This window comes from Pelobates fuscus, chromosome 13, assembly GCF_036172605.1.
Source record: "Pelobates fuscus isolate aPelFus1 chromosome 13, aPelFus1.pri, whole genome shotgun sequence".
Taxonomy (NCBI): domain Eukaryota; kingdom Metazoa; phylum Chordata; class Amphibia; order Anura; family Pelobatidae; genus Pelobates; species Pelobates fuscus.
This window is the reverse complement of record NC_086329.1, coordinates 32,223,575-32,249,102: the sequence shown is the minus strand read 5'-3', so window position 1 is coordinate 32,249,102 and position 25,528 is coordinate 32,223,575. Positions and strand designations below refer to the sequence as shown.

General features: G+C 40.9%; 1 protein-coding gene across 1 annotated transcript in view; it reads right to left on the bottom strand.

The window, feature by feature from the left end:
• Positions 1–2,146: 2,146 nt before the first annotated feature.
• The window catches only part of COCH (cochlin), a 40,287-nt gene continuing 16,905 nt past the window's right edge, over positions 2,147–25,528 (bottom strand). The window contains exons 4-12 of the mRNA XM_063439762.1: positions 18,166–18,322; positions 16,706–16,839; positions 13,580–13,642; positions 9,590–9,634; positions 8,346–8,493; positions 8,159–8,262; positions 7,686–7,912; positions 4,273–4,789; positions 2,147–3,167 (exon numbers count right to left, since the gene is read on the bottom strand). Of these exons, the coding sequence (XP_063295832.1) occupies positions 2,992–3,167; positions 4,273–4,789; positions 7,686–7,912; positions 8,159–8,262; positions 8,346–8,493; positions 9,590–9,634; positions 13,580–13,642; positions 16,706–16,839; positions 18,166–18,322 (1,571 nt within the window). The 3' untranslated portion in view covers positions 2,147–2,991. The remainder of the gene's footprint in view (positions 3,168–4,272; positions 4,790–7,685; positions 7,913–8,158; positions 8,263–8,345; positions 8,494–9,589; positions 9,635–13,579; positions 13,643–16,705; positions 16,840–18,165; positions 18,323–25,528) is intronic.

Genomic DNA, 25,528 nt, shown 5'->3' with positions numbered 1-25,528 from the left:
CCCCCACCACCATCGATAAAGCAGCAGATAGCCTGGTGTTAGAGGACTTACCACAAATTTGCCTTGCACAGCAGAGACCTTTTATTCAAACAATGGGCCGGCACATGGCTCCTTTGAATAAATAGCAACTACTGTGTATTGGATGAATGGGGGGGAATCTACCTGTGATTGGGCATTAGATTCCAACTTCCACTGACCACTTTGGTTGTGCTACGAACAGGCAGAATTTCGGGGTCCTGGCACTCTGCCGTTTGCTCCTTCCCACCCCTTTACAATCGCAGCATTCTATCACTGTGTGATATTTTGTATCTTTACTTTAACAACGAGTTAATTTATCCGAACGTTTCCCTGATTAGTTACAACAGCTCATTGTTATTTATTTCAGCTTTTTTTTGTGTGACAAAGGACTTTTGACGGTTTGTGGCCCGTGTGACAGATTCAAGCAATGCAGAGAGTACGTTGGTACATTCACTTTCTTTACTATAGAGCGTTTCATTTTCAAGGATGAACAATAGATAACCAAACCCTCAGATATTTCTTTTCATATAACGCTCACTCAGTCAAGGCAGGCTATCCCTGATATTAAGTGAAGAAGTTTCAAGTTGTAGAATAAGGCTGAATGTCACATGGATTGCCATTTTAGCCTTTTTCTTGCAGTTTGAGATCTGCACTTGGTTCATTTGACATTTGTCTAGACTTTATCCCCCCGCCCACCCCCATTTTCACCATTACTAAAACACTATTAGGTTTCTGGTGTAGCTAAATAATTTTATTTTGTGTTATGCATGGCTAAGACCGTTTCACATAATTTTTCTAGTCTTCCACAAAAGAAAAAAAAATTCTGATCAGTTTGAGAGTTTTGTAAGGTTTTTCGTTTTACAGACTGCAAATCGGCAACTTTTTAAGATTGTACCACAAATGCAGAAGTACAGTTGTTGAAAAATAATGTATATAAAATGCATATAATAAATATTAAATGGTGTACCTGTATACCTGCTTGAATGGATTTATTATGAACTTAACATATTCAACACAGACAAAAATACAAAGAAAGCGATCTGAATACGTTTCTAGCTCCCAGGCCAAGTTTAGGTTTGTGACTTCACTGCATTAAAATAATTAGTTTTTTTTAGAAGGAAAGAAAACCCAGCTTTTTATAGTGTACATGGAGAACAGCAGCACAGGACTCCGTATTTTCTAAATGCATGTGCTTTCACATTTCAACTCAGAAAAGCACAGTTTAGGATTCAGTATGAAGTATTTTGATGTATACAATTGACTTTATTACAAGAATAGCCTAGACATTGTAACCACTAATTGGCTGTGGGCATGGGTTTATAGTAAAACCATTTTCTAGTAATTTGACCATTTGGTCCCACACTCACCAGAACTGCTCAAATGATTTCATTAATAACAATGACGGCATCTGTAGCCTAGTGGCACCATAACCAATACACCAGTAATAATAAAAAAAAAAAGTACTAATCTGAATAAATGGTGTAACAACCTGAGGCTGATGTAGTGTTTATGGTGCCATTAGGCACGTCTCACTGTCATTCTGTTTTCAGTAAAACAATTTGAGCACTCAGGGGTCACCAAAGCTTAACAGCAGCAGTTCTGGTGAGAGGGGTTGTAGACAAAGAAAATCACAATATCTTGCTTTTTGTGCATGGTGGGACAGTTAGATTTTGTTGGTGCATAACACGTATTGCTTAATTCTGGGACAGCACATAGTTTAGAAATAAATCAAAATCAACTTCAAACCAGGGAATTTATTTCATGGAAAATAATGTACATTGCTCAGATCCACTTTCTCCTTTAACCCATGCATCAGTTATGATACAAGTATATACACACACACACATTGTTTGCATGTTTTGGCAGCTAGAAAGATAGATATTGAATAGAATCATAGTATCACTGACAAACATCCACCTGCACAGACCATACGTTTATATGTTCATTCATTCAGTCTTTAAACGGTTCTTTAAGATACATTACATTTTCACCTACAAATCAAACACAACATTTCAGTTTGAAGCATGCTTTGGATTTTCCCAGGTTTATGTGTGTTGGTTACACACTTGACACTTAGTGTTACCAAAAGCAACAGCCTCCAAGAGGTTTTGTGCTCTTCAAACAGAAATGCACACATTTACATGAAGCGTTATGCGGTTCCCTGTGAATGATATCTTAGTGTTCTGAACTGAAAACGTTAGAATGTGGGTGAATTAGGTACAACACTGCCACACTGTGGTTTTGTTTTAAACTTCATCTATTTATTTTTGGGTTGGTTTCATCAACATGTACTGCAAAACCAAAAGAACAACATTTTCACAATTTACAGTTATTTGCAAAGTTTTGGCTGTCGGGAATTCAAAGTCAATTTTAGATTGTAGACCAAAATAGGTCGGTTGGAAACGTTATCCAACACTGCCATATCTTCAGATATTTTGACCTACAACCTGAATTCCACCTTAAATTCCTGACAAGTCTCCTTTTAGATAATACATTTGTATTTGATCAATATCATACTGGGCAAGCTACACAATGATAGGATCTCATTAATGACAAACGAATAACTGAAGTGTTTTATAAAAAAATATATATAGAGTGCCCTTTTCCTGTTATGAAGGTCAAAGCTTTTAATTGATTTATTCCTGTTTGCTAATAGATTAAAAGCCATAACAGCATACCCTTTGAAACTGTATAGAAAACGGTCTGAGTAATCCAGAATTTGAGCTGATACATTTTAGCAGATATGCTGTGAAAAGTAGCTAAAATGATATTGAACTCTTTCCGTGTGGCAATAACAAAAGGCTATACCTCTAAGCTGTCATTTGTTCATCCCTAACACGTTGTTAAATGCACCGCTATCTGATGTGTCTGGGTACTGCATTCACCCTGATTCCCCCGATACAGAAAAGACAGCTTGTCTATATCTTAAAACTGCCACTCGCAGTCCTCTCGTAGGGGCTCTGCCCGACTTCCTTACTTCTGTGCATCCAGGTAATCTCTGCAGATCCCACGGGTAATGCTGGGTGCAATCTGCTCCAGGCCTGGGAATTCTCTTGTGAAGAATGTGTGCGAGTTCTTGGGTTCAGAGGCCATGTCCTTGATGTCTTCTAGAGGTGCCCATGCTACTCCAACAGAAAACACTGTTATCCCTGCAAATAGAAAGATCAGGTTAAACTCTCTTGTAAGGCACAAACTAGAGAAACGTCTAATGATATCGAATCACCACCTGCTGACCACATAATTGCAAAAGCCAAGATACAGAGGGTACTCTGCAGTATAGACATTTGCACAGATGTGTTTTAGCTGATACAAATTAATCAAATGCCCTTTTAACCCCTTAAGGACACATGACATGTGTGACATGTCATGATTCCCTTTTATTCCAGAAGTTTGGTCCTTAAGGGGTTAAGCTGTGCCCAGTGAATTCATCCTTCTGGGATTTACCAATCTCTATCAATAAATACGACTCCAGAGGTAAATCCCAGTAGGATCAATTCATACAGTAGCAGATTAAAAGGCATTTGATTTGTTCGTACCACCGGAAACACATCTGTGCAGGGCTACTCATCGCTCTCTCCGCTCCGTTAGTGGCTCATCAGGACTGATCTACTGCTGCTTTATGGTAAGTAAACAGATTATCTATGGTTCCAAACAGATTGATGATAAAGCCTGACTGGGGCCCCCAGGTTATCTTTCACAGTAAATATATACATTTCATTCCTTTTTGGATGGAATTCATTGGCCAAGAGAGTCAGGTGAAGCCAATGAGTTCTGTCCAAACACAATAGATGTTAGAAAGTGCATCCTGATAAGTCTCTGGACTGAGCCCAGTAACTGTTAAGCCATTTAGAATTGGTTTCAAACTTGGTGTGAGATAGTGACCCACGGCAACGTAATGCACTGCAGTGCACCATAATAGTTATGGTCCTTCGGGAATCACTTTCTCAAGGCACATCCTACATATTTTGGCGGTATTGCCAAAGCCAACATTTTTCATTATCACCATGTTCCACAGCCAAAAGGAATTATCCAGCCTGGACAAGTTTTTTTTTTTTGGGGGTCATAATGATAATTTTTATGTTCTTGCAAAGCATCAGTGTTTGTTCTGCCCAGAATCAGGTATACATGACAACCAGTTGGCCAAAATGAAAAATGTAATTCCCTGGTTTAATGTAAACTGAATTAATAGCTGCCTTGGGTATGTAATGTGTATAGGTTGAACAATAATCGAATAGGGGGAAATCAGTGCCTTACCTGCTCTATGGGCAGCTGCCGCTGGACCTCGGACATCATCATAGGATTGACCATCTGTGATTATAACGAGGAAGTTCTTGTTGTGCCCATCCTTAGTTGGTTCAAAGAAGTTACGGACAGCGAAATTAATTGCATCTCCTGTGGCTGTACCACCGCTCATGTAGCGGATATTTCGCAGTGCTTGCATTACTTCTTCCTTTGTGGCAAAGTCATTCAAACCAAATTCAATGCGTTGGTCATAAGTAAACTGGAGAGCTCCCACCTTAGCGCCCACATCGGAGACCTCAAAAGCACGGATTATACTCATTATAAACTCCAACATGATGCGAAAGTTCAGGTCCCCAACACTGCTGGAACCGTCAATCAGGAATGCGATGTTAACGGAGTTGTAACAGGTCTTGCTACACAGAAGATTTTCATGTGAACAAAGCTTCTGTACAAGAGGTTTTGTATACTTTGTGGTGCCAAACCAACTTTGCATGTTGTAGGAGAAGAAGCTGTTGTTTCGGCAGACCGCCTAGGAGAAACCCAGAGGCAGTAAAATAAGCACACATTAACAATAATGTAACATGAGGAATCATAGTAATAAATGTCTGACTATGAAATGGTTCATATATTTCACTGTAAGAAATTCATATATAGAAGCTTTATTTGTCAATTTAATTTAAAGCATTCTCCTTTGGAAACATTCATAATGTAACCTAGACGGGGCTGCTCTAGACATTGTGAGGCTTTAGGTGAAACATGCGGCCCCCACTAACAACCATAGTTTAAAAATTAAAATAAAATCGGGGTTGCTTTTTGTGTGTATATAAGAAGCCGTAGTTATATTGAAGGGCGGTCTTACAACACTGGATACAGAGAGCTGGTCTTTGCGTTCAGAGGCTTGCAGTGTTGCGGCTCCCTGTGCTGCTGCATTGTGAGCTCTGACAATAGTTATGGCATAATTTGCAAATAAATTCAATGTGCAATTATGCTGGTCGTTTATACACGATTGTGGGTTATGGTTGTATAGCCTGGCAGTCGTGAATACTTAAGTGCCTGTGTAAACTGGTTATTGGAAACAAACATTACATACTTACAGATAAGAAAAGTCTAATTTTCCCCACATATTCTATAATCCCTAAGAATATATATTGTCTTATATAATATATATATGTGTTGTTCCTTGTATATGTGTGTACACAAACACACGCTCTCTCTACAAGGGGTGTGTATCTGTGTGGCAATGTTGGGGTATGGGGGGTGTTAAATGTGTCATGGTTAGAGGAGGGAGTCACTCATCCTGTCACACACACGCCTCACCTTGTACTGGCACACTCCCTCCTCCAACCATGTTATTCTCACCCCCCAAACATTCCACGCTCATCCTAAGTGTGGTAACGTAGGGGTTAAGGGGGATTAGCACAGAGTTGGGGTAAATGTGACATGGTTTCAGGAGGAAGTATGCCAGAACACGATGAGTTGAGTGTGACTGGATTAAGGGAGGTTAAAGTGACAGGATGGGTGTGGCATGATTGGGGGGTGAGTATCACGTACTAAGTGTGATAAACCCCCCCCCCTCCCCCCCAACAATGCCACACCCATCCTGTCCCTTTAACCTCCCTTAATCCAGTCACACTCCACTCATCTTGTTCTGGCATACTTCCTCCTGAAACCATGTCACATTTACCCCAACTCTGTGCTAATCCCCCTTAACCCCTACGTTACCACACTTAGGATGAGCGTGGAATGTTTGGGGGGTGAGAATAACATGGTTGGAGAAGGGAGTGTGTGTGACAGGATGAGTGACTCCCTCCTCTAACCATGACACATTTAACACCCCCCATACCCCAACATTGCCACACTTCGTATTTGATACTAACACCCCAACCATACCACACTCATTCTGTCACTTTAACACCCTTAATCCAGGCACACTGCCTCCTCCAACCATGCCACATTCACCCAAACTCTGTGGTGACTTTGGGATCGAGTGTTTTTTTTCCCCACAGAGTTTGGGTGAGTGTGCCAGTACAAAATGAGGTGAGTGTGACAGGATGAGTGTGGTATGGTCGGGGTCGAGAGGGGGGTAAATGTGGCATGGTTGGAGGAGGGAGTGTGACAGGAGTATTAAAGTGACAGATTGAGTGTGGCATGGTTGGGGGTGGAGTGTGCCAGAACAAGGTGAGGTGAATGTGACAGAATTAAAGGGACAGTACATGATACTCACCCCCAACCATGCCACACTCATCCTGACACTTTACCTCCCTTAATCCTTTCACACACACCTCACCTTGTTCTGGCACACTCCCACCATGTTATTCTCACCCCCCATCCTAAGTGTGGCAACGTAGGGGGGGGGGGGGTGAATGTGGCATGGTTGGGGGCAGACTGTGCCAGAAACAGGTGAGGTGAATGTGACAGGATTAAAGTGGACTAAAATGACAGTATGAGTGTGGCATAGTTTGGGGAGGGGGGGTGTTTGAGTATCAAAGGGTTGGAGTGAATGTGACATGGTTGGAGGAGGGTTAATGCGACAGGGTGTGTTCGGTAGAGTGTGACAGGTGAGTGTTGCAGGGTTTTGGGTGATTTAATGTGATATGGTAAATGTGATAATGCAAGAGAAGGAGAGGGATACAGGATTAGGGGGTGTTAAATGTGATCGAGTGAGCAGGGCCAGCGCGTCCTATAGCCGACTTAAGCAGTCGCCTAGGGCGCCAGTTTGAGTGACCCGGTAGGAGGGAAGCGCACAGCACTCCCTCCTACCTGTCACTTAGTGTAGCGTGGCCGGGCAGTACAGGAGTGTCTATTTCCTGTACCCGATCGGACTGAAAGGAAGAGCTCTCTTAGTGAGCACTTTCTGTTAGTCCGGCCGTTTACAGGAAATAGACGCTCCTGTACCGCGGTCCGCACCACGCTACAAAGAGGTAGGAGGCACAACAGGGAAGGGAATGAGGGGGAGGAGAGACCATTAAGGGAAAGATGGTGGGGGAGCAGAGGCCACTAAGGGACAGGTAGTGGTCTCTCTCTCTCCCACCTCCCCCATCTTTCTCTTAGTGGTCTCTCCTCCCCCTTCCAAAGGGAAAGATTGGGGGGATATACTGTTTCTTTAAGGTGTATTGGGTTGTCGACTATGACGTGTTTGATGATAGTATGGATGCATGAGGGGGGGGAGAGATAAAAGCTAACTCAACTGTAAGAGAGGCTCACCATTATGAAATCTTAGTATGTTTGTGTGGTCTTTAGCTGGTGCCAAACAGCATTGCATTATTTGGGAACGCTCATCCCACTGATGTAATTAAACCAGTATACTAAAGATATTCTTTGTCTGACCTATAGTGTAGCCCAAGCAAGATTTGCCAACCAACATTTTACCCATGTTCATAGTTTATATTAAGAAACGTTCAGGCCATATTGGCTCTTTTTGTCACCTTGTCTATAAATGCCACGTCTTGCACCATTCCTAGTTCCTCGGGTGCGGGAGGGGCCACTGACACAATGAAGACGTTGATTCCGAACTCTCTGGCCACAATTCCAGCCTCCTCAATGTTGTCAGAAGGCCAGCCATCTATAAACACCACCAGGACCTTTGGGATGCCTTTCCTCACTCCATTAGCAGTAGTAAAGAAGCTTTGAGCTGCGTGCTTTATCGCTTTGCCTGGCAGTGTGGATAGCAGAGAGATAGAGGTTCAGTGGTTTATACGATTACCAAGGAGGAGGGTGAAAAAACCTGTACTGGTTGCGTTATCCATATCTACTTTGTGGACTGTTACAGTTTTAGAAACGTACACACCAATATGAATAACATACCACATATACCGGTACTTTGTACAGTATTAAACTATTTTAGCACAAATTAATTATATATATATTTGTCCTTTTGAGAAACAATATTTTTATTCACCTATGTTAGAGTTCCCCCCTTTAAAGCTGATCTCCTTCACAGCAAACGAGACATCTTTTGAAGTAGCAAAATCTTTGAGAAAGAACTCTGTCTTGGGCTGTTCACTGTGAATGAGAAGACGATAAGTTAAACCAGTATTTGAGTGTATGAAACCGCTGCTGCCGCTCAGAGAGCTAGGAATCCTTACCTTGCTTGCACCAGTCCGACGTGGGGCCCATCTGTGCCAATTCCCAGCATCTGCACTACCTTTGTCACAAAGAGCTTCTGCAAGTTGAATCGCCGCTGTCCAATATTATTACTGCCATCAATAATGAAGGCGATGTCAGCCTTACAGTCTGTATGAAGAGAGGAAGGTGAGGGGAGCACAGAATAGATTAATATTTTTAATGTATTTGCTGTATCAGACATTCACTGTATTCCCTTCTAGTGACAATCCGCAGTTATTTTAGTTATAATATGGATAGTGTTTCCATTAAAGAATTACCGTATATACTCGAGTATAAGCAGAGTTTTTCAGCACATTTTTTGTGCTGAAAAACCCCAACTCGGCTTATACTCGAGTCAGTGTCTGTATTATGGCAATTTACATTGCCATAATACAGACTGGGGCTGGCAGCGAGCGCTTACCTCTCCTGCAGCTCCTGTCAGCTCCCTTCTCCTTCGCGCCGGTTCTTTCAGCACCTCTGTCGGCTCCCAGTGTAAGTCTCGCGAGAGCCGCGGGGTCATAGTGCGGCTCTTGCGAGACTTACAGTGTGAGATGACAGAGGAGCTGCACGGACCGGCGCGGAGGAGAAGGGAGCTGACAGGAGCTGCAGGAGAGGTAAGTGCTTCCTGACAGCCCCCGTACCCTCCACTGAACTGCCAATGCCACTGGACCACCAGGGAGTGAGAGCCCCTCTCCCTGCCATGTATCAAGCAGGGAGGGGGGACGAAAAAAAGAATAAAAATAAATAAAATAATAATAATTTAAAAAAAAAAAAAAATAACAAAAAAAAACTATTAAAATAAAATAATAAAAAAATAATAAAAATGCCCACCCCCACCAAGGCTCTGCATCACACACTCAAACACTGCATTCATACACACTGCACTCATACACACACCGCATCATACACACACACACTGCAAATAAATATTCAATTAATGTAATTTTTTTAGGATCTAATTTTATTTAGAAATTTACCAGTAGCTGCTGCATTTTCCACCCTAGTCTTATACTCGAGTCAATAAGTTTTCCCAGTTTTTGGGGGTAAAATTAGGGGCCTCGGCTTATATTCGGGTCGGCTTATACTCGAGTATATACGGTAGTACCTCTGCTCTGTGTACATGGATGAAAAACTCTTCCCACATTGTGAATTATCAACAATATGGCCTTTTACTCCAGGATTGTCTACACCTTGTAATGTTGGTCATTTTAATCAGACACTGTACCTTTGTTTCCGGTTGACTTCTCGGGTGTCTTCTTCTGACGTCTACCTGTAACCCACAAAGAAGAATATGTGAATAGCCGCAGGTATTTATCCTTGAACATTTTATCTCAACACCTACCCAACACTGTATATTGTGCTTGGACACCTAACAATACATATCAGTCTTCCTCCAATCCTCAGACTGTAAGTTCATTTGAGCAGGGATTTCTTCAAGCATTACAGAATATGTTGGCTCTACCTAAAATGCTAATAATTACCCAAAATAATCTTCAAATACAATTCACACCTCCCCCAGAATAATCTCACTGCTACACCATCAAGGTTTCTATATTCACATCAACCTTAATGTTTAATGTATGGACATAATCTGCATTACTCCTACCTCCCTCTGCTTCCTTTGCAAAATCTCATAACATATGGATTGTTTTGTTGTTGTTGGGTGTGGAGGGAAATATAGGGAAAATCATTAGATAAAAAAAAAAAAAGCTGCCACATTTTATGTATTGTATAGCACTAACAGGTCACTTGGCACTTACATTACAGTAGTAATAACACAGTCCAACAATGCAATCAATGGGATATTAAATCCCTACTCTTTATAGCTTACAATCTGCCTTAACCCCACTGGCTGTGGCTTCAAATAATAATACGATTTCTACATGCCCCATGCAATTGAAAATTAATCTACCCCTAATAACCACCTGTCTCATACAAAGATATTCACCAATTCTGGCTTGGGTGTACCTTATAGGAGAAGGCTGAGAACCTCTCTCTTCTAAAATGTAATCAGAGTCCCCACACGTTATTAACAGCAACGTACCTACAAAACTCAACTAAAATAATGATACAACCCCAAGTCAAATTAATCAGCATAGGATAATACATTTAAAACCCCCAACTTCACTGAAACTGGAAGAGTAATAGAGATGGGTTCACAGTAATGTGGCGTGACCAAGTTAAACCTTCAAGAGAATATATGGAAACAACATAATACTCATATAGAAAACAGGCAGTGGAGAAGAAATGGCATGTGTCAGCAGGGAAGGCTCCCCCAGCACAATAAACATCGCCAACAACATCCCTTTAGAATCCTTTAAGTACATCACCATCAAACAAGACACTTGGCAATGTCACAAGGATATTATCCACGAGGATGATTTAGGCCTTCAGTGGCTGACATCCAGGAACACTGGGGCTACATGAGTAGAGCAGGAACTATCATGGGATATCTTAATATACACAGCATCTAACTCGGCCATCCAATGACTGGATTTCATCCAACTGATTAACCCCTTGAGGACAAACAACTTAATTCCACTGCAGCACACCAGCACACCAGCCAAAATCCTACATCAAAATTAAATTATTCATCACCTGACAATTGCGGGGATGTACAGTAATACAGGATCTAAGGGGACCAGATTGGATTCTGATGTTCAATGGGTTAAGAACCCCATCAAAACATAGTGGCATTCTAAGTCAGTAGAACTGCATAGCACGTAAGATCAGTATAAACCTAAGCAATCATCAGGCAACATAAGAAATACTAAATGTAGAACAACTTAAAAAGATGCATAAAAGAAAGCTCCCAGACACTACAAGACCAGCATGATCTCTTCAGGAATTCTCAAAATTATTTACTCTGGGTTTCAAAGATAAGAAACAAAAATAGTGAACAATGGGCAATAGTAACCTTTTCAGTCAATGGACCAATTGACTGAAAAGTAAGAAGCCATCTTCGGTGGCACAAGTAACAGTAGACTTTTATGGTAGAAGGAGCCATGCATATTTGTACAGTCAAGATTATTTGGTTAGCCAAGGTTCATGGCCATAAGGATAACCCATTTACATATGATTCAGGAGAAAGGGTTAGATGTACCATGTACAAGTTATGCAGCTTATGTGAGGCAGGTATTTGCAGCAGTCAATGCAGAAATTATTTTTCCGGACGGCTAAGTATTGTTTTGTTTCTTAGAGAAACTGCCCAACGAGCATCCAAATTTTGGGTTAATAGTTTGGGAACATTAAACTGTTAGGGGAGATGCAGGTGTTTAAAGTTAACTTAATGGGGGTTGGGTGTCTGCAATCTGCCCCCCAGAAGAGAGTTAGAGGGGAGTGGGAAAGGAAAAGAGGGGAAAGTAAAGCTTAATCGCATGTTGTCCAGGGTTTGTAATCATGAGTGCGTTGTATGTGGCTAAGTGTGCAGAAGAAGAGTGTTCCTACCACGGTAAAGAGGTGTCTCCCTTCAGCCAAGGATCCCAAATCTTATGAAAAGTCTTCGGAGTACCATGATTTTGTGCTGTCAGTTTATCTAGGTCCAAACTGTCTTGGAATTTTTTGTAGATTGATTCGGAGGAGGGGATTTTAGGTGTTGCCCAGAATACTCGCATGGCTCTACGTGTGGCTTAAGTGATTCTGGCTGCAAGTTTATTTTAATTCCTTGTAAGGAAATCCACATGTTTTGATAGAAATAGTGCCCATGGATCGAATGGGTAGGGTCTGTTGAAAAATCTAGATATTAAGAACGTTATGCTTGTCCAGAGTGGTCTGAGTTTGAGGAAGCTCCACCAGCAGTGGATGAAATACCCTGATTCTCTGCATTGTTTCTAACATAGGTTAGAGGGAAGAAGTTTCATTGCTGCTAGACGTTGGGGAGTTAAGCACCACCTAAAGAGTGTTTTATACACTTGTGAGTTCCACAAATAGTGATGGAGGCGGTGGATTCCCAGATGTCAGACAAATCTGTGGGATCATTGGGTGGGCCTAGGTCTGCTTCGCAAACAGCAATGCAAGGGAGTAAGAGATGAGTGCAAAGCGCGGCTATAGAAAGATACTTGTCCGAGATTTTCCCTTTCCTAGTGGGTGATTGGACACAATCAGACTCAAAGGAGACGAGTGTGGAAGTACCTGCTTCGTGTATCACCTGGGAAGGAGGGCTGTGGTGTACCACCGCCACTAAGTACCATGCCCACTGCTTATTTGTGTGTTTTTCCCGTGTATTGTGTGATCTCATGTATTTGTATGCATTTTGTGTATTTTGCCTGTTCCCCATTCGGGAGAGCTCATACGAACAAAACGCGCATCAGAACGTTCTAAAACCGCAGAGGAAATCATTAACGAATGCTCCCCTGGGTGGCTGCCGGTTCGTGTAGCTGAACGCTAACCAGGGGAGCATTCATATACCGTATTCGTAGTGTGTGAACTTTGCAAGACCGAGGCTTCACGATTTTTTTAATACATAAAGTGTGCTTCTGCGAATACGCGGTTTGCGTATAGAGGATTTTATAGCGGTTTGCTGGGTTTTGAGGTCTGACCTGATGGAGGGTATTGGGAGAGCCTGAAATGCATTTAAAAATCTGGGGAGTAGGTTAATTTTAATAGCGGCAACCAGCCCCAGCCAGGAAATCTCTATGGGACCCCAACTTTTTAAGTCCTTGAGTGCTCTTTTGAGGAGAGTTGTGAAGTTGGCTTTATAGAGGTTGGAGGTGTCGTTTATTAATTGTATACCCAAATAAGTTGGGCTTAAGGGGCATTTGTGAAAAAAAAAATTGGTCTTATATGTGTTGTAAATGGTATTTGTCCAAATTTAGTAGAAGTAGGTCTGATTTGGTATGGTTCAGTTGATACTATGAAAGGGATGAGTAATTCTGCAAGAGGTCTAGGAGATCTTCCAGTGAAGATTCTGGGTTTGTGAGTGTCATAAGGACAACGTTGGCATAAATCGCGACCTTGAATGATTCTCTTCTTATCGTTAGTCCCTACTTATCCCGGCTGGAGTGAATTGCCAGCAACAGGGCTTCTAGGGAAAATGGCAAATAGGTGGTGGGGGGAGAGAGCAACCTTGTCTTGTTCCACTGTATATGGGGAAGAAGTGAAGAGGGATTTATGTATGAAGAGAGACCTTGATTGACTTGTTTTATATACGTTTGTGTAGCTCATTAAATATGTATGTGGGAGGCAGCACACACATGCAGGACAGCACGTTACTTACTTGCAGGGGACGCCTGAGTGGATACTGGTTTTCCCGACACCTCCAACCCTCGACTCTTGAACTCTGCAGACATAATTATTTTTCAGTATCAGTGACATGTGCATTATGCCACACTCACAAAACACATTACATTATTTTAACACAATCACCAGAGAAATGTTATAACTGGGATATTTTTCCCACTGACATCTATGGGAACTTGCTATTCAATAACCATAGAACATTAATATAAAAACAATCAAGGCATTTACCCCCAGTTTCTATCACAACTTGCAGTTATATATATTATTCTCACTGCTGTGTGGCATTTTCTAAAATATCTTTGGTACAGTAATATTCTGCATGCAGAGGGGTTTCACACTTTTTGGATGTGACAGGTCAAAGGATGTGTATTGTAGATTTCTACAGTTACTTTACTGGGTCAACCTGTGCACGTTTAATAGTCTACCATTAAAATCACTTGGGTAAAAATATTTTTTTCTTGTTTTTTGTTAACTTTTCAAGCAATTATTGTATAACAGATCTCTCCTGCTACCAGAACCACATACATCTGAAAAATACCTACCACTCACTACTCAACATATGAACCAAATACATATGTTTTGTAGAGCTCTTAACTATTTATCACCTTTACTCTACATTATGCTGTTTGCCAAAATCTACTTAATTTGACATTAGTCATAAAATTATACCCACAGTGGTACATATATTAAAAACAAACAAACAAACAAGGCACAATATTGCTACTGCTACACTGCTTTGTTTTGATCACTGCAAATACAGTGACAAAGGAGTTACAATATTTGTATTTAACAACAACAACAACAAAAAAATGTAAATCCACCAACTGTTGGGCTCACCCAGATCTCCACTAGATATGCTATGTCATTTAAAGGGACATATGTTGTTTATCATGCAATGCACTATGACTATGCTAAACATATGGCCCTATGTGATTATAAATAGTGTGGACCCACACCTTGGGTTTCCTTCTCCTCTAACCTTATATTATATTTCCCGAGAATGGGGGTGAAAGCCTGTGTTACTTTGTGCAAGCTGCTGGAGAGATGGAAGAAGTAAGATCAGTAAGGGAACTGAATCCTAGCTCGCTTACGATCAGCGGAAATATATTGTCACCTTGTTCTTCTATATAGTTACAGTGTTACATGCACTGACAGTTCTGCCTTACATAAGTTATGATGTATAGAGGGACCTTGCCCTGTCCACTGCATTCACTCACACCTGCTGCTGTTTGCAAAAAGAAAATTGACGCATCTACAATCCCACACCAGCCTTCAAACACTGCAGCTTGGCCGGTAGTTTCTCTTATGTCATTTAAAGAGACTCTATAGGCACCAGCACAAATACTACAACTTGAAAGACCACGCCAGCTGTATGGGTGTGGAGTGTCCCATAATGACAGTCTATAAGAGTGCTGATTTCTATTTTACTGTTATAAAATATTAATGAAGAACCCCCCTGGCTGTCAAAACAAACAGCTTGGAGGGGTTTCGGCCTGCTTCCGTTAGTTCCCCATAGCTAACAGAAGTGGCAGGAATGCTCTACTTAAAGGGACATTGTAGGCACCCAGACCCCTTCAGCCCATTGAAGTGGTCTGGGTGCCAACTCACATCACCCTTAACCCTGAGCATGTAATTATTGCAGTTTTTATAAACTGCAATAATTACCTTGCAGGGTTAAATTGTCCTCTAGTGGCTGTCTACCAGAGAGACTTCCAGGTTCCACTAGCGACTTTCGAGTTCTTAGACTACTTCTGGTTGTCTAAACGACGCTGGACGTCCTCACACTTTGCATGAGGACTTCCAGCCTCGCTGGAATCCCCGTAGGAAAGTATTGAATGAGATGTCGGCGTGGGAGGAGCTGAGCCAGCGCCGAGGGACATCGGCGCTGGACCCAGGTTAGTACCACGGGGGAGTGGGAGGGGGAGAGGTGGCCTTGACAGAAGGGGAAGCTACAGTGCCAGGAAAATTAGTTTTTTTTCCTTGCACTATAGTTCCCCTTTAAGCACACATGACTTCCTCCCTGCAGACCTCAGACCAGTGTCCAGACCTTCAAATCAGTATGCTGCTCGCGCACACAAACAGAGTCATTCAGAGCTTCAGACCGTCTATTTCCCTGTACAGAGATTGAAAGTCTCTTCCAGGGAAAGAAGGCTTGCAAAGGCTGCAGTTCATAAGAACTGCTGCTTTTGCAAACCGTTTTAAGATATACCCCCAATGAATACATTGTGCATGAATATGCATGTATTAAATAAGAGTGTATCTAAAAACAGTGATTTCCATTTATTTCTTATATGGCCAATGGAGTGCTCCTTCATGTCAGGGGTTTTGGGCTATATATACCTTCACTGCAGTCTCAGCAGTGTAAATGCTGCCTTTTCTAAGAAAAGGCAGTGCTCACATTGCTGCCTAATGCCACATCTGTTGGCTGTCATGATTGTTTGATGCGGATTGTTGCACATGCTCACTAGTCTCCAAATGCTTTCCTACTTGGATGCATTGGATTTGTTAAGATTATCAACATAAAAGCAATAGAGGTTATTTTTTTGTTTTTTTTGTTCTGGGGCCCCAATAACTCAAATAGGTAGGTTAACAGTATAGCATCATATGTTTTAAATCCTAAAACTAAAGTATGCCTTTAATGCATGAATTTAATGCCAGAGCAACAATACATACCCCCTAAACATATACTAAGCAAAGGTTTATGAAATTCTTTTCAACTTTCTCATATCATTTTATGACAGGGAGGTCAGGAATATATTCCGTAAAAAAGAACAAACATTAACCTAGAGCAGGCTTCCCCAAACTCCGGCCCTCCAGATGTTGCTGAACTACAACTCCCATGATTCTCAGCCTATTTCATTCAAAGAATCATGGGAGTTGTAGTTCAGCAACATCTGAAGGTCCGGAGTTTGGGGAAGCCTGACCTTGAGTGAGCATGCCCTTTAATATGCTGGTAGTAAATGGTGCAACTAATTATTCTCAAATTGCTAAATCGTTCCATAAAATTGAAATAAAAAATATACTAAAGAGGAAGGAAGTAAAACCAAAGATTCTATACCTATTTATTTGCTCCCTGAAGCACACATCTCCCCTACTAACTTACTGGAAACGGAGAATGAAGACGACCATTTGCTGAGGGTCAAGGATTGCACTGCATTAGAGAAGACTGATGGGTAATTTTGTTGACCAGGTAGTCTACGCAGGGTCACTTTTCCACCATTTTTGGAGATCACGCCTCTGTCAAAACAGCAACAGACCGCAAGTTGATCTTATACGGCTAACACATTAAATCCCCCAACCAATCCAACGTGCATGCAATATTATAAAACACTCTGCCCAAAAACTATAGAAAAACAACAAACAGAAAATAATCAACACTTGCACAATACTGATATAGTCACAAGGCAGCTCAATCACCAAAAGCGGAGTCTCTTATTCGATAAAGGGGTAGGATAAAAGTTTTAACATACGGGAAAAGACACACATGGAGTAAATAAGGGGCGCACAAGAACATATCCCTGAAAGAGGACCAGAACGAGAAAGAAAATGTACATAGATATTGAAGAGGGGGGCATTAAGAAAATATAAACAATGGAAAAAAATAAAGCACAAAGTAAAGAATGACCACAAAAGAAACACAGAAAAGCATGTGGGCGAGGGTGACTAATAGGGCCAGAAAAACATAAGAAAAAGGCACACGAGGCTATGGAAAAGGCACACGAGGCTATGGAAAAGGCACACGAGGGGATGGAAAAGGCACACGAGGGGATGGAAAAGGCACACGAGGGGATGGAAAAGGCACACGAGGGGATGGAAAAGGCACACGTGAGGATGGAAAAGGCACACGAGGGGATGGAAAAGGCACAAGGGTATGGAAAAGGTACAAGGGTATGGAAAAGGTTCAAGGGTATGGAAAAGGTTCAAGGGTTTGGAAAAGGTACAAGGGTATGGAAAAGGTTCAAGGGTATGGAAAAGGTACAAGAGAAAAGTCCCGTCATATGGAGGACTCATGTTTTTCATAGCAGTTTTAGTACATTTTGTGGGATGATACCCTAATTTAAATAATCAAAGAGTCCAGGCACTCAATGTATTAATGCAGACAAGGCCTTGTATAATGCTGTATTAAATGGCTGTCTATGTTTAATAGGTTGACTGTCTGGACCCTTCTTTTTCGCCTGAACAATGTAACTGCGGGTTGCAATCAACTCAAGGCCTGAAACACCACGTGCATACTGCAATTCGTTGCCTAAGGAAGTAGTTTGATGAAAGGAGTGCAGTTCCCTTCACTGTATATTCATACTGCATTATATCATGATGATATTAACATCCTGCATGCAAATGGTAACATCCTTTGTCTCACAAAAAGCAATTTGATTTATTTGCCAATGTTGGGCTGCTTTTTAATGTCTGATCAACTAGTTCTGCTTTGACCAGGAACTTTTCATGGGGTAAAAAAGCCCCAATTGATACACACAACAAGTTTAGAATTCTTAAAACTAACTCTTGTGTAATATACTTTGAGAATTATTTAATTATCAGAAATTGGTCAATGTCTCCAAGTACCTGTGTATGGCTGCACCACAAACGCTGGACACGGCTGCGTAGATTTTGTCTCCGTACACAGAAAGCTGTTGCTCCGTGCAGCCGGGGGGGCACAGAACATGAGCAGACTCCTTCTTTAAATCTAGACCCCTCATGGCACAGGTCACGGGAACTGGAGCTGGGAGAGATCAGAAAAAAGAAAAAAAAAATCACAACTTTTTCGCACACAAAAAAGTGCACACATTATTAGTCTTTCTCATTTACAAAGCACCAACATACTCCATATAACAAGATTTACCAGTAACTGATGGTAGTGGCAACAGAGGCCCTGCTCAAAGCAGCTTATAGTCTAAAAGAAGGGGGATATAAAACGTTCAGAATGGAATGTATTCAGAGATTTAGCATGGCTATCAGGTGAATGAATTTAGGGGCAGAATACATAGTTTTTTTATTTTTTTCATTACAAAGTAGAGGGTACATAATCCACATATGATGCACTGAAATACTAAAAATATATTTTTTTATTTTAGAGTGTTTCTTTAATTTAAGTTATTAAAGAACAAAGCATGAGTAAGTAGCCTTTTATAGATTTCTACGTTAAGGAATTGGTATTGATGTAAATCATTATAAAACACTAGAAAGAGAATCAGAGCTATAGCAGATTGAACAAATATGTGGTAGACAGTTAGTCGAAGGACCACATTAAATACAAAACCAGAGTATGTTTCTGCACAAAGAAAATATCCAAAAATAACTAGCTAGCATAGCAAGGTAACACGAGAGAACAACAACAGAAACCTGGGTACCCAAACAGGGCTGGGAGAAATGATCAAGTCAGGACCTGGCAATATCAGCCAAAGAAAATAATAAAGAGAAAAGAGAAAGAATGAACCATTAAACAGACACCTTAATGGTCTGGATGCAGTGCCCCTGTCTGTTCAGGCTTGCAATATAAAATATGTCTAGTTGAACACAACTCTTAGTGGCTGTCTGCCTAAGAGCCACTAGAGGGCGCTTCCTCAAGAGGGCGCATTTGATTGGTGCAGAGCATTATGCCGCACTTCTCAATGCTTCCCTATAGCATTGGCTGCGATAAAATAAAGGCTAAGCGGCCGCAAGGAAAGCAGGCTTCTCTCTCACCTTTCAGCCTCTCCCAGGGCGGGATAGCAGGACACATAAGCGTTAGGAGTACATGCCTGTATTCTTAACGCTATAGTGTTCCTTTAATATTCAGGACATATACACCTCTAGATCTATACACAGGTTCATGTAAAGCCGGATATTGTATACGTGAAAGTCGGGTCTATTTTCACCGGTACAGTTATATAATTTTGCAATATTTGTCCTGGTAGCCTCAGGCTAATTTATGGTATGTTGCCAATTTATACGTGTAAACTATATTGTCTTAATACTTATGTTTTATGTTTTTTTATATTGGGAGCGTGTCTTAGCAGCTACCAAGACAAAAGTTAAAAGTATCTTTTGAAATACACAATTTGTATTTTATGAAATGAACAGTGGCTCTCCCAATGCCCATTCTCCTAAACTGTACTTTGCCTATGGCCATCCTGGCATCACCTATATTGCTATGATGCCAATGTGGGTTGTTTCCTGATATTAAGATCCATTGAGTGGTGTTAGTCCTTAGTTTGGAAGCTTTATTTGCAAACAGTGTCTGTTGAGCTGGAAATTTGGATGAAGAGAAAGAGCACACCCTTGTGAATCACTACTTCCAGAGAAAGTTTGGAATGGTAGGTTATCATCCAGTAATTGTGTTGTAAAACAGAGGATAACATAAACACGAAAAAACAACGAAATCCAAATAAGAGGCTTGGACAGAAAAAAATAATATATAATATATATAAGAAGGGAAGAACACATGAAGTTTTTGAAGCTGAGCTTCAAGCACACGTGTAACCGCATAACTGAGCACCTTGTGGAGATTGCCATACTGATTTTTAGGGTGAACCTGTACTAGGGGGGCACATGGGGAACACAGGAAATCGTCGTACCACCTAGATCATTCAGCCAGTGTCAACAATGTCTTCATGTCTCCACTGGTTGTTTTTAACAATGCACTGGTTACGGATTTGTGCTTTTACTTCCACCTTTATATAGTCCCTGTGTATTTTATATCTGATCCAATGACTTCAAAACAGCAAGGAGCAGATGGCTTTAATGTAAAATAAGTTAGTAAGGAGATGGTTCTTTCATTATTGATGGATTGGGATAAAAAATGTTTTGATGTATTTTACTCCAGGGCGAATTGCAATGAATATTTCAACGTAAACGTAAAAGAAGCATGCCAACCCCATATATATATCATGCCAACCCCAACTTGTTCAAGCCTGGTGCTTTACAATCTTCTAATCCATCCACATCAATAATGCAGGCAAAAAAGAGGCTATATCTGAGTAAATGCACAGCACACATGCAATGTGTTTGTGGCTTTTTCAGCATCCTATAGTTAAATATATATATTTTTTTCCTAATACTAAATTAACAACATAGGGAGTACAATAAACAGCATAAAGACAGGTATCTTGGAAGAACATCTGGTTGTGGGCAATAACACGACTTCATGAAGTTAATAGCACCCTTTTCCGCACTCTAGCATCTGCTTGGAAAGTGACACATACCAACATGCACACCCAGGTATTCCATTTAAAGGATATACAGACTGCGGTAATTCTTTGCTTGATTCATCTTTATGTGAAGTTTTGATCAGAATCAAGCAGTCAGTCTTTTCTCCGCATGGTTGTAAGGCACCCTTTCCTCCTTCCCCCAGCATCAGCATAGAAACCGCCACCATCATCCGTGAGTGGTGTTTTCGCAGACCGTAGATCATGCTGCCATGTGTCCCAGGTAAAACTGTATCCACCATGGTGGAACTATGGATTACCCACATCGATCTATAAGGGGCTAGTCCTGTTCTAAGGCAAAGAACCTCAGCATCAAAATGGGGGATTGCTGATAAGGCCTGGAAGACAGGAGACCTTGATACTGCCATTGAGGATAAGCACCACAACAGTACTCTAAATTCTAAATTTATTTGTGTAGGTCTGTGAGGACCTCAAGGACAAAGCATCTGCTCAAATCCCACCCCCCGAGGAAGAGCATTATTAATGTAGTCTTGCCATATACCGTAAGCAAAGCATGAGAACAGTTATGATTTAACCAAGGGTTACGTTTTCAGAGGCTCAGGGATTGTTGCCAGATTTGATAAGGAACTTTTAACACCAAAGCCATTAAAGCATGAATATCCAGGAGCACAACACTTCTGTGCAAACTTCACTCAACAGGATTGCATCCGCAATGGAAAATTGAAAATAGAATTAACAGTCACTAAATATACAATTTAGATCCGTAGCCAACTCTTGATAGAGACTCCGTTGGCTCATTATAATTTTAAATGACGAGGCATATTGTTTTGATTTATGATACGCACAAGCTAGGCCTGTCAAACATACAATGAACGTGTAGAACATTTATTTAATACAATTACACAGTTAGCTTCCTGTACTGGGTCTGCAGAGCGCCCAAGTAGAACTGGTTAAAGCACATCATGGTTTCAGTACTTGATTTATGCACTCTATTAACATTTATAAAGTATTTAAACACGGAACCAGGGACAAGTATTCAGAAGAATTGAAATATGTTCAACTGCCAAAGGTGTCATCAGCACACAAGTATCTGCTAAATGGCACAGAGGTGAACAAAGCACTCATATAACAAAAAGGCATCGCATCAGAAGACTCCGCACATGTGCCGCTAGACATCCAGCTGCATAAGCTCTCTCCTGCCAATTGCTCCAAACTTTCTCAGTGTTTTTAAATACACATTGGGCTTTGCGTGGAAATAAACTCTCTCCAATCCATTTGGCTTTTGGACATGCACATTTACACAAGAGCTGAGGACTTCTAGCATTCCCCAACATCCTATTAGCTTAATGGCGTTTCCTGGACAATATTTGGAAAGCTGCACGCATATTCCAGATCCCTTTATGGAGCAACTGAAAAACAGATGGATACAGTGATGGGTGAATACAGGCCAGCAAGACGTCTGACCACCCAGGACTGGCAGAAAACTGCAGTGCACACCAAGGTTAACACATTTTGCTAAAGAAACTATAAACATTTTGCTGTACCTTATGTAACTTCCTGAGAAGATATTTCATTCCACTTCAAATGACTTAAGTAGAGCACGAAGAGTGTAACATAAAATGTGTTATCAGCTTATGTTGGTATACTGTAAGGATATCATATGTATTCTTTTAGATTAGCTCATCCAACGTTGGCCATCATCATGGCGTTCTATGACCTCATTTATATCGGCAATGGGAGATTTTAGTTTTGGTGAACGGCTAAGAGAAACTTGTCCCTCACTAGGGCTAGGATAACAATATATAAATATATACATGGAAACCACAAATGACACTCTTGCTACCTTTTAATTAACAGGACTGTACAAAGGATGAGAATTCATGCATAAATAACTGAAAGGAGATTTTGCTAACTGTACAGAAAAGGGTTCATTACAATTTACAACATTACGATTTTTTGATGGACTTGAGTCTTTTTTATTGTACTTTTTGGTATCCATGCCCTCTTAACATGTGTGCCTGAACACTACCCAACCTTTCATTCACTGTAACTCAGGGAGCTTTGAGAAATTCCATTACAGACACAATACTGAGCGCAGTCAAGCGAATCATACATAAATCTCCTGAATCCCATTGGACACTTGTTGTTCCTGGACATTTCTGCCACAAAAAGGTTGCTTCCCCAATTGATCTATACCAGTGGCTCCCAAACCTCATGGCCCACCAACAATCCAGGATTTATGTATTTCCCTGTTTTATTCCAATGGAGATACTGGCAAAACGTGGACTACTGTTGGGTCTTGAGGACTGGTTTGGGAAACACTGCTCGTGAGTGAGTGCACTGCTCGTGAGACAAGTTGCAAACAGTCCTCGCTTTAACCGATAGGATGGATAACACCTTTTGCGTGAATTACTTATACTGCCTAATGCAAAGTCTATAATCTGGGCAGGGTGCCAGCTGGGATGAGGCTCAGATTGATGGCAGAGGAGTTCTGAAACATTAAGTTCTATTTAATTTAACATCTGCTGGACAATTTCTCTTTAAAATACCTTGTTACAGCTTTTGAGAGTGACGTATCATAGTAATCTTCACGAATGACTAATTTGGGGTTTCAATTCAAGCTTCATATATCCCTCAGTGCTTCATACATAATTAATCAAATGCCACACTTGTCATGAAATAACACAGGCCAGTCCTTTGAATAAAGTACCGTAATTATTTTATGTTTATCATTTCAGACAAGATACTCAACTGTTCTTGGGTTTGGTACGTAACGGAAGATATTGGTTAAAAAAAAAAAAAAAACCTCTAGTAAAAAAACATTTCTAAGCATCTTACTTTGTCATACTATATAAAGTGGATCAGTTTAACATCCATGGCTAGTATAGTACTGGTACACTGTCCGTGTACATCTGGGATGGTGTTCAAAGGCTCATCTATGTAGCAAGGATGCAGATTGCAGTTTCTTCTCCCCTCTCTCCAGCTGTGCTGCTGATTTCTTTATAAATAATCTGTCTCCTGCCGCGGTATTTATTCCCCTTTTCTAAAAAAAAAACAAGCTGTTGGCAGAGAAGGAGCATTGTAGGGTTTTTGTAGCTTTGCATTCCTTTTCCGCCCTTTACCTACGATAGAGTTACAGTCTACTGTGAGCGAAGAAAAAAAATATATATATTTCACCCAATTTAACTAGACATATCCTACATCTGAATAGGAGACACCAATATATCTACTCTCAGTACATAAAGGATAGTTCACGCAATCCCAAAATGGTAAAAATGCATAAATATTCATATCAACAGACAAAGCAATGAAAAGAAGACATTAGCCATGTATTGAATACTCGGTGAAGTAACATGTTAATTTTAGCTGATGTATTGGTACTGCTTTAGCCATAACTAACCTTCCTGAATCACATACTATAACAAAAAATAATGCCAAAGCTGGAAGTGTGACTGTGTCATAAATAAGGGCTGTATTTTAGACTATTACATCAAAAGAAGCGTATTTAAACATAGTACCAACATTAAACTGGCATAAAGTTAAATAGAGTCTCAAAGCCAGGAAACATATTTTGGAGAGACAATCTAGAGTTTATGTGGCCACAATAAATATGAGGAAAGGGTTACTTCAGTACCCAAAATTGAAAAATTAAATAAAACCGTTCCAAGAGCTGATACCCGTCTCTGCAGCTCCAAGCAGGTTAACCACTAACAGAAATAGAAAGAAAAAAATGAGGGCAGCGCTATCAATTGAAAGTGTGCACACTAAGTGCTACATAAACATGTATCAGACGGACAGAAATACGAACGTTTCAGGTTCTCTCCTTTCTCATGCATTGGCACTGGGTTACACGACACTAAGAGCATGACAAGGAGAATGCCGCGATTGCTTTAGCCTTGAATCAATGCTTTTCTAACACTGGAGTTAACCCTGCAAGGTAATTATTGCCGTTTCTCAATAACTGAAATTATTACAATTACAGGGTTAAACTGACAGGGCACTGCACCCAGACCACTTCAATGAGCTTTTAGGACGAACCAGTGGCATAACACGCAGAATTAAGTCAAACACGTAACAAATAACAAACAGTAACAACGTATTACTGGGTCTTAGAATGGCAGGATTTAACGTAATGGAATAACCAGTCACAAGCCGAGATCAGGAATACAGAAAGGAACAAATACGGTAAGAACAAAGCCAAAGGGTCAGGGATACCAGAAATATGGGAAGTCAAGCCAAGCCAAGATCAATAACCAATAAACAGTGTCTGGAACGAGCTCTTGGATAACCAACAGGATGGAAACCATGACAGGGCACTGGTTTAAATATCCGAGTAAACCCTGCTATTTGCTAATTTGGGTCCCATGACCCCACAACGTGCGTGTACGGCGAAAACGTGACACCGGACACACGTTCAAGACACTAGTGGATTAGGCATTCCTTCCTAACACTGGACCCTGCTCCTGTATTAGGAGCTGCATGGAGGTAAGATGAGTAACCTCTCCCTCCTTTAGTGTAACCACACCGATCAGAGCGGAAGTGGTCTGAGTGCCTATCGTATCCCTTTAACAGATACATACAATTTCAGAATAACACCCCAGCCAGTTTGAGTAAGGTTTGTTAAGCTGTCACATCTCTCACTGAGCTAAAGTAAGAAACCCTTCAGGGCAATATACTAAAGTGAGAATTCAAAGGGAATTTCAAATTTAAGGCCAGAGTAGCCAAACTGAAAGCGTAGCATTTAACAATTTAAATATGCATAAAATATATGGTTTGCCATC